At 36.3% G+C, this 18694-nt stretch overlaps 1 protein-coding gene across 5 annotated transcripts in view; it reads right to left on the bottom strand.

The window, feature by feature from the left end:
* LOC149822676 (SAC3 family protein A-like) overlaps positions 1–18694 on the bottom strand; it is an 83035-nt gene that overhangs the window by 47040 nt on the left and 17301 nt on the right. For all 5 annotated transcript variants that reach the window (XM_089979968.1, XM_089979970.1, XM_089979969.1 and 2 more), the window contains 3 exons: positions 8692–9126; positions 8311–8412; positions 2180–2280 (listed from right to left, as the gene is read on the bottom strand). In XM_089979968.1, the coding sequence (XP_089836094.1) occupies positions 2180–2280; positions 8311–8412; positions 8692–9126 (638 nt within the window). The remainder of the gene's footprint in view (positions 1–2179; positions 2281–8310; positions 8413–8691; positions 9127–18694) is intronic.

The raw sequence follows: 18694 nt of genomic DNA, 5'->3' as shown, positions 1-18694 counted from the left end.
AGGTTGTGACTTGTGACAGGAAATACAAAAGCTTGCAAGGTGACTCAAGATGTGACTAACACAAGCTTGACAGGCAAGGAAGCGAAAGGGGGAAACAATACGGGAAGTAGAAGCGAGAAGCAAGGCATTTTAAAAAATTATAAGAAGCGAGAAGTGAGGAATCAATTTGAAAGCGAAAGAGGAATACAAAAGGAAGCAATATGGGAACTGAATAGGAATCAACTAGGAAGCCAATAAAAACCAAAATAAAAAATGACTAATTCTTATATTTCAGTTTTTTAGTGTAAGAATTATTTTTTATTAAAATTTAACAATGATGGCTACCAATTTAGAGAAAACACATGGGAACTATGTCACAGGGATTCGGCTAGCAGGGTGTCGCACCCGCGTCGACGCGACTCGACGCGGGTGCGGGAGCGGCACCGGGTGCGGTCAACCCGATCCTGGGTGCGTTGGCCGCACCCAGGATCATTTCGGTCCATCTTTTAAAAAAAAGATCCCTATGAAATGGGCTGCGGAATTTAAAAAAAAATTCTACCGACAGCTGCTTGCTGCTGCTCTTGTTTTATAAAGGGGCACTTTTAAAACCATCTAAAATTGAAGAGCCTTTTCAATCCAGATCCTTCTTTTTCGTAAAGGATTTTCTCTCTTCATAATAAATGATAATGATGGTGGTAGCCTTGCTAGCTATTAGTATTCATTGTTTTCCTGACGAGATGGGTGCTCTAGCTGTAGCCTTGTGTAGACCTCTCTTTTTCACATGTTCAATCCAATAAATTTCTTTTAGCTGTCGTGCAGCTGTATATAAAATGAAATTTGAAGAATCCTATTGCGTGGCAGTGGAGTCGTAGTCCTCATGAAGACTCTCTCTCCAACAAACCACATCAAACCTTGCGCTTATATTTTTTTTCGTGAAGACCAAGGAGTTTCATACATGATTGAATCATGACAGTCAGCAGAACGCAGCAGGCTGGGTCGATCAGATTGCCAATCCTTTCGTTTCATCAATTTTGTCTTGTTGCCTTAAAGTACACAACAAGCAGAACGTGGGTAACGAGTCTTCAAACAAACACACCAGCAAAAAAAATTGGACCCCCGACCCGCGTCGACGTTCTGCCCCGGCCGCACCCCCGCACCCGGGTTTTTTGGAAGTGCCGAATCCCCGCACCCGCACCCGCACCCATGTGACATAGCATGGGAAGTGAGTGGAAGTGAGAGAGAAAACACGTGGAAAATGTGAAAAGAAACATGATAGAAGCATATAGGAAGCATGGATGAAATGTGCAGGAAGCATGGAAAAAGCAAGGAGTATTGCACTTTTGAAGCGAGTTTCTAGGAAACACGCTTCCCACCTACCTAAGAAGCTTTCAATAACTCTGGGCTAACTACTTTATCACTCAAAAGATAACTCATGTTAGTCAACAAGTCTAGAGAACTTGTGTACTATAAGCTATGAGTCAGTTATTCTTCAAAGAAACTCAGAATATTATAGAAATCCAGTGACATGGAACCTAAAAGAACCAAAAGTGGAATAAGGAGATACACAGGCAATATTACAAAAATGATTGAGACAGCAAATGGGTGCCCACAGGTTAAAGGTGGATGTCACTTAGAAAGAAAGAAAGATAGGCTGGCTGCAAAAGAATACATATAGAAAATGAGGTGAGGGAACTACCAATTTCACAAACAAAACAAAAAATAAAAAATTTATACCAAGACATTGGTTGATGACATGTCGACTTGATGTGAGGACTGCAATTCCTCATGGAAAAACAAAGATATGCACATGTGAGAAGGCATTCACACCTAGCACCTTTGAGTGCTTAGATCAAACTAACACAACTAATTTCAAAGTTTAAAGCACCCAACAATAGGAAGTGAATATGCCTACAATGTTGGAGATTCCTCCACATTTGCAGACATTGTGTTTTTTATACTTTTTTCAAACCAATCAATTCCAGGAAGCATAGGTTTACAATCAAGAGCTATCATAAATATCATGCTCATTATAAGATCCAATTCTAGAAAAATAAAAATCATCAAAATAATTATCAACCCCAAACTGTAGAAAACAAACAAATCAGAGGCAAGGGCTGTAGAAGCTATTGGCTTTGTTCTGAATCAAAATAAAGTAATTCCTGAGATATGATATAAAAATATTAGGGAAATCTTTGCTTACTCATTTTCTGCAGCTTTTGCTATATCTGGTAAAGCAAAAAGTGGTTCGATGTCCCAGTTCTTTGTAAAAAGAGTTCCATCAGCTGAAGCTTTTGTGAACATCTGAAGCAATCAAGAAGTTAATTAAAAAAAAAGGAACTCTAAGACCATTAGCACTAAAACATCACATTTCAACCTACCCAAGAAAAGACCAAAATAATAAAAAGTTCTAGCCAGGAATAAACCAAAAGAAACTACAAATGGAAGTAAAAGTACGTTCAAAATGCCCCATTCACAGCACTTGAATATCAAATTTTGGAAAAACATGACTAACAGGCATAGAACATTAGAAAAGATGGAACCAATATACAAAGAAATACATGATGAACACATATAACAGTAGCTATTACTCAATTCTTAAACATGAAAAAAAATGATCGAAGCAGGTATGAAACATGGCTACTTCAAAATGTCCTACATACCATATCAACATTGGTATTCCTGGAAGATGGTGCAAGGAGATTCTTTGGTGCTCCACATATAAACATACCACAGTACATAGGATAGATTGTATACTGTTATCAGCTTAACATTTAAGTGAAGCACACTATTTATGATATATAATACGCTTATTGTGTGTGTGTGTGTGTGTGGTGTACACAATTTCAACCACATCCTATCACCCTCCTTTTGAAAAACAGGTTGTCATAGCAGTTGTGCCTGTATTACGCCACCATACAACTGTAATGAAACATTAGTGCAAAGAATAATGTCACAATGTGACTACAAGAGATGCACAAGCAAACAAACAAGAAGCCACTAATGGGCAAAAATAAAATAAGCCACAAGGGTCCAAGTGATAAGCACACACAATACGAGAGAGAGCTTAAAAATGTAAAGTCTTTATTGAAAATGCTTCTAAGAGCATTACAAATGAGAGGGGCAAGAACCCCTATTTATACAAGTAATGGAAGCAAAGGGGATCCCATAGAGTCGTTGGGAGCCCTCCGACCATTGGGGAGGATCCCAACGGCTCTTATGAGGGCCCATTCAAACGACTTAATAAAAATAAAAGAAAAAAAAAACAAAAAAAAAAGTTATAAGAATAAAAAAAAGGTCCCTAATGGAAATGTGTATTTACAAGTGAAAAAACTGACTTGCCCTTAGTGGGCATTACAAAGAACATGAAGAAAATACACATAGTAATCATATGTTTTAATACCTCCCCTTCAAACTGACAGTGAGATCACCAAAAAGTTTGCTTAGAAGAAAGGACAACCTAGGGGATGGTAAAGCTTTGGTGAAGAAATCTACAAACTGTTATTCTGAGGTAACATATGGAAGTTCAATAGTGCTTCATAAGAATTCATCCGGAACATAATGACAGTCCATTTGAATGAGCTTTGTTCGTTCATGGAATGTATGATTAATGGCAATGTAGATGGCATTTTTATTGTGACAATATAACTTGATGACTCTCATATCTTTTAGAAGACTTTTTAACCAAACAAGTTCAATTGTGGTGGTGGTCATGGCCCTGTATTCGGCTTCTTTGGAAGATAGAGACACATTTTGTTGTTTTTTACATCTTCAAGAAATTAATAATTCTCTAAAGAAAACACAATAACCTGTGGTAAAAATACAATGATTGGGGTTTCCACCCCAATCAGAGTCAGTATAAGCAATTAAAGTTGCATATGAAGAAAATAAAAATAGCCCTTTTGTCACGGTTTCCTTCAGATATCTAATAATTCGAAAGATAGCTGCCATGTGAATGGTAGTAGGAGCATTCTGAAACTGATTGACACTGTGTACAATATGAGCAATGTCTGAACTGGTAATACACAAATATCTTAGATGTCCACGATAAGGAGTGGGGTCTTCTAAAAGAGGTCCATCATTGGCTCTAATCTTAGCATTTATCACTTATCAAGTCCCCACCTTCTTTTCGTCAGTTAATCCAGATCTAGCAATAATATCTTATGCAAACTTCATTTGAGAAAGAGGCTATGCAACTTCAATGCCCAAAAAATACTATAGAAATCCAAGGTCAGCCATATCAAAATTACTTTTAAGAATATTTTTAATATATTTAATGCCCCTTTTATCATTCCCAGTAATGATCATATCATCAACATACAATAGTAAAATAGTTATGTGGTCATCTGCATTCTTAACAAAAAGAGCAGTGTCAGTATAACAAGAAGTAAATTCATTATCAAGAACTTTACTGAAACGGTCATACCAAGCTTTTGAAGCTTAAAAGTTTTTTTGTTTTCTATTTCAAGACCCGACGAAGGATCCATATATACTTCTTCGCAAAGATCCCAGTTTAAAAAGGCCTTCTTGACATCTAATTGATAAATAGGTCATTGTTTGATAGATGCTAAGGCTATTAGAGTTTTTACACTAGTTATCCGGTGCAAATGTTTCTTCTTAATGAATTTCATATTTTTGAACATATCCCCTTAGTAACTAACATAGCTTTATATCTTTCTAATGACCCATCACTTTTAGTTTTTACTTTATAAACCCACCTACAACCAATAGCCTTCTTACCCAAAGAGATACTTACGATTTTTCAAGTGTTAGCTTTGTTGAGCGCTTCTAATTCTAGGTGCATAGCATCTACCCAATGTGAATATTGCTTAGCTTCTTTAAAGTTTGTAGGCTCATGATGTGAATGGATCATCATTAGACAAGCTCTATAATTTGGGGGAAAGGAGTCATATGACACAAATTTTTGAGGCCTAATGTTTCTAGAGGATCATTGAAGTAGGAGTTCCTCAACTTGGTCATTTAAAGGGAGATTTTGTGAATATATGTCAAGACCATTTTGATGCTCATTTCCATCACGCCGAGTATATACATGAATATCATTGGGATTCTCATTGGGAGTTTTATGACAAGATCTTTGATGAATAACGCCTTTTTATTTAAGGTAGTTTTAAAATTCATTTCACATGCATTCGGATCTAAAAATTGCTATAATATTTTGAAATTGATTTTGAATAAGATATGAAATTCTTTAAAAATGGAAAAACATTGGATTTGTTTTTAATAAAGTAAACCCAAATGTATCTAGTGAAATCATCAATAAAGACAACATAATATGAATATTCTCCTTTAGACATAACGGGTGTTGGTCCCCATACATTCGAATGCACTAATTCAAATGGTCTCTTAAAAATAAAGTTGCTATGTTGATAAGGAAGGGAATGCATTTTTCCAAGAATACAATTATTGCATGTAAAGTCTTTTTTTATTACAAATTTTTTTCAAAAAAGGAAAAAGATACAACTTAGAGATACTAGGATGACCAAGCCTTTTGTACCAAGTGGCATCTTTAGATTGGACATGATTACAAAATGATTTAGCTGGTAATGACAAAAAATCCATATAATATAGGTCTCATCTTCTATGGCATTTTCCAATCCGCTTCCTGGATCAGAGATCCTACACATAACAATTGGTAGGTGAAAAAGAGGCACTAAATTCAAGATCGGTTATTTGAGAAATAGAAAAAAGATTTAAGTTAAGCTTTGAAATAATTCTAATTTTTGGAACATAAAATTCTCGGTCTTTACTTAAAAAATTTTCAAGGTTTTCCATTCCTTTAACATCTAAAGATGTTTCATCAATCGTAGAAACGAATGATTTAAAAGAGTTAAGACTTGGTTTGGATAAAAGAGATGCATTTGGAGTCATATGAAAGGAGGCACCCGAATCAAAGATCCAAGAGGACATACCGGGAGTCGATCAGACTGCAGCCTTGGAGGTGGAAGGTATGGAAATATTGTTTCTCATAAATTGTTGGAAAGTTTCCGTAAGTTGAGCAATGAAATCCTTTATGTCTTCATCTCTTCTTGATTCTTTACTTAAATTGCTTAGATTATGTCCAACGGAAGCTACATTCTTTTTAAGCTTAGGACAATTGGGTTTAAGATGTCCTGGTTCATTACAATGATAACAAATCATTTTTCTTCCTCCATTATTATTTTTCCAAAAGGGTGGAGGTTTATATGTCCACATGTTATTTCCCGGTTTAACTCCGCCTGTGTATAACTGTTTAGTTATACACTGTCGGTCCCAAGCCCGGATAAAGGAGGAGGGTTGCGGTAGGCCAGTGACAGCCAGCATAAAAACTTAGTCACACCCTATGAATATGAACCAATATGGTTGACCCCAATTGTTTTGGGATGAAGGCATAGTTGTTGTTGTTGTTTGTTGTATGTTATTTCCTGCATGGACCTCATCAATGCATTTTTTAAGAGCCAAGCGAGTTTGTTCTTGGCATAGATCGGCAAGAATTTCACTAAGAGGAGTAGATGCGCTACGAAGAAGGGATCCTCTTAGTTGTTCAAATTCGGGGTTGAAGCCCATGAATGAATTGAAAAATTACTTCTTTCTCCATTTGCTCTTGCCTCACGGCAGTATCAATTCCTTCCCATCGTGGTTCATCCCATAGAGGAGATATAGTACTATAATAGTCTCTAATGCTCATATCCCCTTGCTTGGTTCCTCTTGCTTTTTCTTGTAAAAAGAAATGCCTAGCAAGGTACTTTTCAGTATGCAAAACTTTCATAAAGAACCATGCTTTATTTGCCTTCTTAAATTTGGCTAGATTAACACAAATTTTGAGCTTCACATTATTCATGAATCATGCCAATATTTTGGCATGCTCACTTTCGCAATCTTCAACTTTGGATTGGTATTCTTCAATAGCTTCGATTTTTTCTTCATCACCTAAAGCTTTTTATTCATTTTCTTCCTTCTTGGTGAGCTTTAATTGTGATTCCAGAACAATGTCATATACATATCCCCAAAGTTTCTTGCCCTTGAGGTTGTTTTTCATAGCGGCCGCATACATACTATAGTTGGACCCATTTAATTTAAATAAGAGGTCAATTTTTGCATCTTTCTCAGCCATTGCGGAAGAGTTGAAGAAGAAGAAGAGTGTGAAGCTTAGACACACTCAAATATAAAAGAAAGAAGTCACAAGAGTTTTCAAACACCTAAGGGCTCTCATACTGTAATGAAACACTAGTACAAAGAATATTGTCACATCGTGACCACAAGAGATGCACAAGCATACAAACAAGAAGCCACTAATGGGCAAAAATACAATAAGCCACAAGGAACCAAGTGATAAGCACACACAATATGAGAGAGAGAGAGCTTAAAAATATAAAGTCTTTATTGAAAATGTTTCAAAGAGCATTACAAATGAGTGGGGCAAGAACCCCTATTTATACAAGTAATGGAAGCAAAGGGGCTCCCATAGAGTTGTTGGGGATCCCAAGGGCTCTTATGAGGGCCCATTCAAATGCTTTAATAAAAATAAAAGAAAAAACAAAAAACAAAAATGATAAGAATAAAAAAAAGGTCTCTAATGGACATCCGTATTTACAAATGAAAAGACTGATTTGCCCCTAGTGGGCATTACAAAGAACATGAAGAAAATACATATATATATATAGTAACCATATGTTTTAACAGTGCCCATAACATGTGGCACAGTGGCATAGCTAACCCAGAGGGACAGAACCCAAGGAAAAAAGGCTTTAAAAATCAGGAAAGATTGGAAGTTTTTTTTAAGTGGCCAACTAGTAGATAATAGTTGTTTCTGCACATGCAAAAAAAAAAACCATCACCACATTTCTGGTGCTTGCTCTTGTGATCATCACAAAGGAACAGAAGAAGGCACATGCAATGCGGAAACATCATTTGATTTTCAATCGCCGGCTTGGACAAATCAGAAAATCAAGGTGCTAAATTGACCAAGTTTTTGAGGTTGAAAAACTATTTATTGGTAACTAAGTTGACTATTTTTCTTTGAGAGATTCTACACTCTACTCTACAGCTATAAAATTGAGGTCCCATCAAATAATTAGCCAACAAAACCAAACATGCACTTTAAATGTCTGTCACACTTGTAAGGTTGGATTAGTTAAAACATAAGAGAGACAACTGAGAAAACACTTCAATAAGAATGTATTATTCAAACAATATTTCGAACACAAAAGTGAATAATACAACAAAATATGGAATGCTAGGTCAACACCAAGCTTGCAGGGTGCAATCAAATACAAGCATCCCCACCATTGTCATATATCAGACAAACAGGACATGTTTTCAATATGATCTGCTTACCTCCTTCATGATATCTTGGCTAGCCATTTTCTGTGAATCATCCTTACAACGAGCCAAAACCCTCTCAACATATGAGAAGAGAGAAGGAGGAAATGTTCCAGGCTGCATCAAGACAATAGAAGATTGCAATTATCAAAAAAGGCATGAAAGCATAAGTTGATCAGAAAGGTAACAGAAGTGTTAGCTTCCAAAACTTGGCACTACTTGTTAAGAAATAATCTATTTACAGTGTAAGGCAAAGTGGGAAAAAAAAACATGAGACAGCAAATTGCCAAAGCATTGAATAAGAAAAAAACAGTACACAATCTTTTTACAAGCAAAGGCTGATTATCAATAGAGAAAAAGCAAACATCAAATTAAGCATATTTATCTGATTCAGACCTTCAACACTGCATCTGCCACATCATGTGATGGTGCTCCACTATTGCTCTTTGGCAATGAAACACCGACATAAGCAGGTTTTGACGTTGTTTCTGCTGCCACAGTTTCTTTGTCTGATCTTGGCATGCTTAAGGAAAAAGATGAAGTGATTCTTGGATTTGTAGGAATCTGAAGTTTACTTGCTCTCCGTGTATCCAATACCGGAGTTGTTTGAATTGGTGAATGGAAATTCTGAGCAATCTCATATGACGGGGCATAGTGTGAGCTTGGTGCTGGAGATGTAATTTTATGTTGATCTTGACTGTCAGAATGAATCTGATTCAAGTCCAGAGGTTTCTGAAAGTATAAAGGTGCATTGTTTTGGCACTGATTTTGGAAACCCAGAGCCTCATGTTTCCAACTTTCAGAATGGTTTTCAATAGCTGCAGAACTTTCCTGGAATGAAACACCAGGAATTAGTTCCAGACTACCTGGAAAAGAAAATACTAGAAACACACACCACACCCAAAAAACAAGCACCAAATAGAAAGTTCTCAATAAAAAATCATCCAATCAGACAGATGATGTTAAATTCCAAATCCATCTAAAGGAATTTGCAAATTAAATATTAAAATGAAAAAGATTAACACATTTATCCAGTCATTAAAAACTAAATCAATAAGTTGTTGAAAACAATCCAATCATATCAACAAAAGTAAAAAGATATTCTCACAATCTTGAAGGAATGCATGTGTTTGTATGTTTTCATTTTCCCAAAATAACGCACAAAGTACATGCCTGAAACTGGAATTTTCTTATGGCAATAGAACTGCAGAAAGTTTTCATGGAAATAATTTTGATCCAAGAACAAAACAAGAGCTAGTACTACTAATTCAGACATAAACTACAGATTGTTACACTAGACATGCCCTATGCTGCTACATAAGAAGGTTGACCTTTGACCAAAAAAAATCCAGCATAAGAATATAGTGACTTCATTCCATCTTTATGGAACTATGGAGCATAAACATCCACTTGATTGAACCTCTTTTCGGGATAACATTATAGCAATTTATACCCAGTCTCATCATTTTTCAAGTACAGAAAAAAAAAAACCTTGGAGATGCATTATCTATGGATCAGACTTCAAACTAATGACACTTAAAAGGATGTATCAAGCAATGAAGGAATCAAGATCCCATCTATTATCCATGGTATACCATAATATCCTTTTAAATTAGATGAAAGATATACAACATTATTCATCATCCTTTTTATATCCTACTGCCTAACCTTTCTTTAGTTTCTTATAGTTACACTTTTAATATAAGAAGATCATCAGATATAAAGCCTGATGTTACCCATCAGAAGCAAAGAACTAGCAGCAGCCACTGCCAATGCTTTTTGTTTCTTTTTCTTCAGCCAAAGAGATGAAATTGGAAGTGCCATACTATTAAAAATGTAAATATATATACAATGTATATGTACATACATATGTATATATATAGGTTAGTTTTTAGTTTATTTTTCTTTTCTTTCTATTTTGAAGTCAACAAGAAGTTGACTAAGTCAAGAGAAGTTGGAGAGGACCCAACAGCTCTATTTAGGGCCGTTGGGGTCTCTCCCAACATCTCTTTTGGAGAGCCTCTATTGTATATAAATAAGGGTGAACCCCTCTCTCATTTGTATGCTTCCTGTATATATTGAAATCAATAAAATTTTATTTTTTATCTCTTGTGCTTAACCCTTTAGTGGGTGTTTGTGAGTGAACCTAATTGTGGTTCCTTGTGTGTTCGCTTTAGTATTTTAGTGGACTTTGTTGTAGTTCCTTTGTGTGTCCACTTTGAAGATTGGTGAACATCTGTGGAGACTTTTATTCCCTTACATGGTATCAGAGCTTGGTGATCAAGCTGAAGTTGTTTTTGGTGCATTGGGAAGCATGTCATTCCAAATTTGAAGGTGTTGAAGATCTCTTGCAATCCCTATTCAAGTGCTAGTAAGATCGTGATTGTGTTTCAAGTAATAGATTGATGGTGCTTGCTTGGTGAAGGATTCTACGTGCTCTTGATCGGTGGTGGTTGCTTGGTGGTGGAGTGCTCGTGATGTTCACCTTTTCTCTTATTCTTTCCTTTCTTTTTTTTCCTTCTTTCTATTCTTTTTTTTTGTTTTTGCCCTTGTAAAAATAGATGACAATGAAATGTCACTATAAAACCCATCAAGCTCAATGATTCAAACTATGTAACATAGACTTCAATTATAAAGCATCTCATATGGGAAAAAGGGTTGTGGGGACTTAGTGGATGGGACCGATCCAGAACCCAAGCCACCTTGCCAAAGTAGAAGATGAGAAAGAAGTATCTCTTACGAAGAATGAGAAAAATAAGGCAGTAGCCAATTATGAGAAGAAATGAAAGGAATGGATAATGAGACATGTCAAGATTATGTCTTGGCTCATTAGTAGACATTAAGAAGTGTTTTAGACTTGCTAAATTCGAACATGCAAACAATGCATGAGATTATCTCAAAAGAATGTATTCTCTTAAAGATATTACACATGTATGCAATTTGCAAGACAAAATACGAAATATGACTCAAGGGTACAAGAGTATTAGAGAATACTATAATGGATTGTCCAAATTATGGGAAGAGTCGGCTCTTCTTGAACCAAAGTGACATTGTCTCGAAGATATAGAACTCTGCCAAAATCAAATAAACGCAAAAAAAATTTACCAATTTAGTAATGGTTTGAGATCAAATTTTGAATCCACCAAATCTGCTCTTCTTCGTCGAGGGAAAGTTCCCTTAATAGAAGACACTATAAAAGAATTAAGTATGCAAGAAAATAGGCTTAAAAAGTGAATCTCTAAGATTGATGAAGACTCAGTTCTAGCCGAATCTAGACTGGCAAATTATGTTCATACCTACAAACCACCACACTATGGAAGGTCAAATGATAAACATTATAGAAAGCAAGGCCATGAGTACAAGAGAAAGAAAGTTATTTGCAACTATTATCATGAACCGGAACATGTGAAAACATAGTCCTAAATTGAAGAACCCTTATGAGAAGGTGGCTTGTGTTGGACCTCCACAAGAGTCAAGTGATGTAAAAATCACACAAGATCTATCCATTGAAAACATGTCCATGACACAACTAGCAGAGGCTCTTCAATCTCTACTCAAAGGAGCATCCTCATCAATTGGAGTCGCGGTTTCTTTTTTCAGCTTCTCCGATCCAGGTAAATTTATTTGGTTTCTTGACTCAGGTGCCTCTTTTCATATGACACCAAATGGTGATATGTTATCTAAACATCATAACTCAAGTGGATCAAATGTGTTTATTGTCGATGAAACATCTCTTGAGATAAAAGAAATAAGAAATTTTGAAAACATTTTTCAAATTCAAAAAGACTTTATTCCAAAAATTAGATATATTCTTAAATTAAATTTAAATCTTTTATCTGTTTCTCAATTATCTTACCATGGTTGTAATGTTTTATTCTCTTCTCGTGGTTGTCGAGTGTGGGATCGTCAAGTCAGAGAAGCTAATTGGAGAAGGCTACAGAGAAGAAGGCTTATACTACATGGATTTTTTGAAAATTATATTTTTTTGCAATGTTTAGAAAATTATATTTGAACTATCATATTATATCCAAAATCCAGTATTTTCTAAAGATGATTTTTTTTGTAATTTTGAAAATTTTATATATGAAAATCGTATTCTTGGCAAAATGAAGAGATAACCATCTCAAGAAAGAAACTTTTGTTTCTTCCTGACCACTTGAGTTAATACATTCGAACGTTTGGGGCCCAACACCTCTAAGGGTGGTTTTGTGTATTATGCAATTTTTATGGATGATTTTATGAGACACGCTTAAATTTATTAACTTAAACACAAGTCTGAAGTTTTTTCATATTTTCAGATATTTTACAATTTGGTCAAAAACCAATTCAAGAATGATCTTTCCATCTTTTGCACTGATTTAGGAGGGAGAGTTTTTATCAAAAGAATTTAAAGACTACCTAGATTTAAATGGTATCACACGTCCAAAATTTTGTCCTTACACCCCTCAACAAAATGGTTTAGCTGGAAAAAAAACATAGGCATATTATAGAAACAACAATAACCTTGCTTATTAGAAACCAAGTACCTAAAGAATTTTGGGTTGAAACCACATCAATTGTGGTTTATCTTAATAACAGAATGTCATTTTCTTATTTGAAAAATGCATCTCCTATTGAAAAAAATTTCAAACAAGTCCCTGATTACACTAGATTGCGAGTTTTTTTAGTGTAAATGTTTTGTTTTTACTAATAAAAATTATACTCTCTCTCTCTCTGTGCTATTCCTTGTGTCTTTTCAAGGTATGCAAATAATAAAAAAGGCTATAGACTATGTCACATGGGTGCGGGGGTGCGGCAAGGGCAAAAATGTAAAAAAAAAATTATATATATAGAAGGGGGGTCCAAAATTGAAACTTCTAAATAAAATCATTTAAAACTTCAAAATATGGGTTTAATTTACACGTTGGACTTTAGGAGACCTTTCCTATTCTCAATGAAAGCTTTAAATTTCCAAGAATCTAAATAAAATCATTTAAAACTTCAAAATATGGGTTTAATTTACACGTTGGACTTTAGGAGACCTTTCCTATTCTCAATGAAAGCTTTTAATTTCCAAGATAGATTTTAGGAAACAACTTTCTATTATCAACACTTTCCAAAGTTGCCTTGTTGAGAAACTCGTTTTATGTTTTTGGTGGATGAGAGGAAGTTTATTACTATTAAATGAGAGAGAGAGAGTTTAATGAGAATTTATTCACTTGAACATAATGTTGTTCAATGCATTTAAATGAATTTAAAGCAAGGGTCTCTTTTTTTTATTTTCCAAAGCAGATTTTTTTAATCCAAAAAATGGACCAAAATGACCCCGGGTGCATTGACTGCACCCAAGGTCGGGTTGACCACACCGGGTGCCGCACCCGCGTCGTGTCGCATCGACGCAGGTGCGGCACCTGTCTTGGTGAATCCCTGTGACATAGGCTATAGATGTTTTGACGTTAAAAATAAAAAGCTATATGTTTCAAGGAATGTGTCTTTTTAGAAAAAGAGTTTTTTATAAAATTAAGAAGACTAAGGAAATAACTGAGTATTCTTTTCTATTAGATCTAATTTCAAAGATTAGTGATTGTGATATTGATCTTGATGAAGATCAGGAAGATAGAAATAATATAATAAGTGAAGAAGAATCTCATGATAATGAGATGAGTGAAGAACAATCCCATAAGGATCATGGTTGTATCCAATATTCCAGGCGTAGTAATTATGAACATCCATGTGCTCTTGAAAAATATACCAATAATGAAAACCATGTAAAAATACAAACTAGAAAGTCGTCTAGAGTATCAAAACCCCCTGAGAAATTTGTGTCTTATTTATCATTTTCACCTAAGTATTAAGCCTACATTGCGTTAATACATTCCAATATAAAACCCTCCAACTATATTAAAGCAAAGGAACATCCTGAACGGGTAGAAGCCATGAGAGTAGAATTAGATGCCTTAGAAAAGGTGATTTACGTGCATTGTCCAAAATATTCTCCCAATAAAGAAACCTATAGATTGTCGATGGGTATATAAGGTTAAAACCAAGAGTGGTACGACTCTTGAAACGTACAAAGCTAGATTAGTTGCCAAGGGATATTCCCATGAGTATGAAATAGATTATGAGGAAACCTATGCACCAGTTGCTAGGATGACAACAATTAGGACCTTAGTAGCCCTTGCCTCTTTGAAGAGATGGCATATATATCAAATGAATATTAAGTGTCACTAGCATAGAACTTTTTGCAAACCCGCGATGCGCCAAACTGCCTAGTCTGGCCAAGGCTAATGGCCAAAGGCCACGCACCAACACTTTTTCATGTACCAGATCATTCTATTGGCCCTACGCACCACCCCGTGCATAGCTGCCTAGCGAAAGTTGATTGCATGTGTATCTACCTGGTCCATGCCACTGGCTCTACGTATCATTCCTTAGCGCATCACTATCATGCTCGATGAATAACCAAAGGGGTCGTAGTCCAAGTTCCAAGGAAAGACTGACACTCACACCCAACCGGACAACCAACCAATCCAAACGGCAACGTTGCACCTCTAAGGCTGCAGCGCGACCCCCTAATAGCGTCACTCGAGAAGGCCTTGTAGGTCTGTAATGGACGGGGGAAGAATGATCCCAAGACCACCTAGCCTTGCGACCAATTGGTAGTTGTTACGTCATAGCAAACAACACTACCCAGATTGTTTGCTGACGCCTAGGCATTCACTCGCCTAGCGCCGAGTCACCATACTCAATTGGAACCACCTAAGGTGATCCCTAGGAGAATTAGCCCTAACTCACACGCACTCATGTACATCCAAACGCTACACGTGGGAAACTCATCCAAGTCGAGAGGTCTTTAACCAAATCCCCAAAGACAACATCCTATGATGTGTTGACATTGCTTAACCAAACAATGTTTCACATCTTTGCCATCACACTGTCGCACCAACAGCGATTTTGTTGCCTATCGCATGCCATGCTACCACTGCATGTCACCGATCAAGCCAAACCATACTGCATGTTCCTACACTCGATGCATTTTTCGCTCCACACTGCACATGCCCCCATTCTGAAGGCTCGGTCCGAGACATTAAGAATGCATTTCTTAATGAAAACTTGGTTGAAGAAGTCTATACGGAAGCACCACCTTGTATAATTATTTCTAAAGGAAAGATTTTTCACTTAAATAAGGCCCTGTATAGCATTAAACAAGCACCAAAAGCTTGGTAATGACAAGTTTAGTCAATTTATGCTTGATGTTGGATTCCAATTTTGTCTAACACAACTTTGTTTGTTAAGATTTCTGATACAGGTATTATTATTCTCCTTCTCTACGTAGACGACATGATCATCACAGGATGTGACACACAGAGAGTTGAACACATTAAAAAGCTGCTCAAAACACATTTTGAAATGACTGATTTGAGGTTTTTAAAATATTTTCTTGGTATAAAAGTTGTTTATTCCTCTAAAGACTATTTACTGACTCAATCTAAATTTTTTCTAGATATTGTCGTTGGGTTAGGTATCTTAGATAATAAAAAGGTTGACACTTCCGAAGTTGTAAACATCAAAATGAAGCTTGATGATGGAGAACCACTTGACAATCCAAAATTGTACCACCAACTTATTGGGGCTTATCTCTCAATTATGAGACCTGATATAGCGCATGCAGTCCACACAATAAGCCAGTTTCAGCATGCTCCCACCTTTGTTCATATGGGAGTAGTTTTATGTATTATTAGATATATTAAAACTTCTATTTTTCGAGGACTTTTCTTGTTTGTTTCTTCATCATTAGATTTAACTGTTTATACTGATATTGACTGAGGAGGTGATCCCAATAACCAACACTCAACCAATGGTTTTTATGTGTTTTTAGGTGATTCATTGAACTCATAGAGGTGTAAGAAGCAACAAAAAGTTTTTCTCATCGATTGAAGCAAAATATTGAGACAGCTACAACCACTATAAAAGTGGTCTAGCTAAGAAGATTGATGGCTAACATGGGAGTTCAGCTTACTGAAGCATCATGGATGTGTTGTGACAACAAAATTTTCATATATATTGTCAGCAACCGAACCTTTCATGAACATACCAAGCATATAGAAATAGACTGTCACTATGTACGAGTAGGGGTGGCAATCGGGTCGGGTTGGCGGGTCGGGTTGGCGTGTCAGCATACCTCAACCCGAACCCGACCCGTTTATTAAACGGGTCAGCTGTGCCAAACACGAACCCGACCCGTTTAATAAACGGGTAACCCGACACGACCCGCCAACCCATTTAATAAATGGGTTGGGTCGGGTAAACGGGTTTTCAGGTTCGCGGGTCGGGTTGGCAGGTTGGCAGACGGGTTGGCGGGTTGACCCACCCGCCTAACCCGTTTATTAAACGGGTCAGCCGGGTTGGCATACCCCCAACCCGAACCCGACCTGTTTAATAAACGGGTTACGCGGGTCGACCCGTTTATTAAACGGGTTGGCTTAAGCCCAACCCGAACCCGCCTAAGAGGCGGGTTGGCGGGTCGGGTTGGCGGGTCGGGTTGGCGGGTCGTGTCAGAAATTGCCACCCCTATGTACGAGAGGAGTATCTACATGGCACTATCGATCTTTCATATGTCATTTCTGAATATCAATTGGTGGATTTTTTCACCAAACCTCTTGTTGCTCCTAAATTCCACTTTCTCTTAGACAAACTTTCGATTATCCAACCATAAGTTTAAGGGAGAGACAATATATATATATATATAGATAGATATATATAACTCGGTTAGCTTTTAGTTTATTTTTCTTTTCTTTTTATTTTGAAGTCAACAACAAGTTGACTAAGTCAAGAGACGTTGGAGAGGACCCAACAGTTCTATTTAGAGTCGTTGGGGTCTCACCCAACGTTTCTTTTGGAGACCCTCTATTGTATATAAATAGGGGTGAAAGCCCCTCTCATTTATATGCTTCTTGTATATATTGAAATCAATAAAATATTATTTTTTATCTCTTGTGCTTGTCCCTTTAGTGGGTGTTTGTGAGTGAACCTATTTGTGGTTATTTGTGTGTAATCTTTAGTATTTTAGTGGATTTTGTTGTGGTTCCTTTGTGTGTCTACTTTGAAGATTGGTAAACATCTTTGAAGACTTTCATTTCCTTAAACATACCTATATAATGATACACACATACACATGCATACCCACACACTGGTCCCCGCACCCATAAGTTTAGTGGCTTGCATCATCGTTCAAGAATGTGTTATCTACATATCACGTTACACATACTGCTTCATACATCAAAGTTCAAGCCTCAATGAACCCAAAAGGAACAGTGTCACCTTGAATGGTACTTCATTTTTCTCTTCTTTAGTGCAAATTTTGCATGCTACACCCACACACATACACAAAATGAAATTTTAGAAGTATCAATTTTGTGTGCCATTTTCTCTTCATTGAGTTGTTGCACCCTTTTTCAAGGAGATTATTCTTGCAAATCATGTCTTTGGAAATATTAGCCTTCTTTAAAGCTATGCAAATAGACTGACAACCGTCCATTTATGCATGAACATGATGGCTTCTAAAATTGATATCTTAGTCATGAACTACGGCCAGTGGATTCTCTAGGCAAGCATTCTCTGTCATGTCCTACTTTTTAAGACAATAACCAATTGCAATTCATAATTTCCAGAATAATGTATGACATAGATAGAACAATTCACACTGGTAAGGATATTCATAAGCTTTCAATTGCAGTTCATACTCCAAGTTTCAACTTATGATCAATGCATGTATTATCCTACAACTTTCTTACAACATACTAGATCTATCACCAATCCCATAGATCCTGGAAACTGGTTAATAGGTCTTTTCCTTTTGCAGGATCAAGACTTAATATTCCCCATAATGTGCATGCTGTTGGGTCATTGTTCCACTATATCTCACCAGTTCATCCTATTACAATATATTAGATGATTACAAATTATGACCTGCACCATTATTTATCATCATTAACACTTATGATAGGTTCCATAACCCCACACATAGATCAGTACCATGCTGGTTCTGGTTTTCCTTTTCTTTACCCAAAGAAATATGCCCATCTCCTACAAAAGTAAAAAGAATACCCGGAAACAACCACAACTAAAACCAGATGTAAAGCAACCGAAATATGCTACACACAAGGTTATTTAGCAGCTTCAACATCCACAAAACTTCAGCATTAAGAATTTTACACCATAATATACTAACAAAATTACAGTTTACAACCTTAAGTTGACATAATAGTAATATCCATAACTTTATAAAAGAACAAGCACTAATATTTAACAGCCTTGCCAAGTAAAGCTAGTTAATTTGCAGCAAATTCCGCCAAGCTTGGCGTTACAAATTTATTCCTCTACTGTTACAAGTTAGAGGAACAATTGTAAGTTGTTTTCT

This window comes from Nuphar pumila, chromosome 11 (genome assembly GCF_984573655.1).
Source record: "Nuphar pumila chromosome 11, dmNupPumi1.hap1.1, whole genome shotgun sequence".
Lineage (NCBI taxonomy): Eukaryota > Viridiplantae > Streptophyta > Magnoliopsida > Nymphaeales > Nymphaeaceae > Nuphar > Nuphar pumila.
Note: the sequence above shows the minus strand (reverse complement) of the source record. Positions and strands in the feature narration are given on the sequence as shown.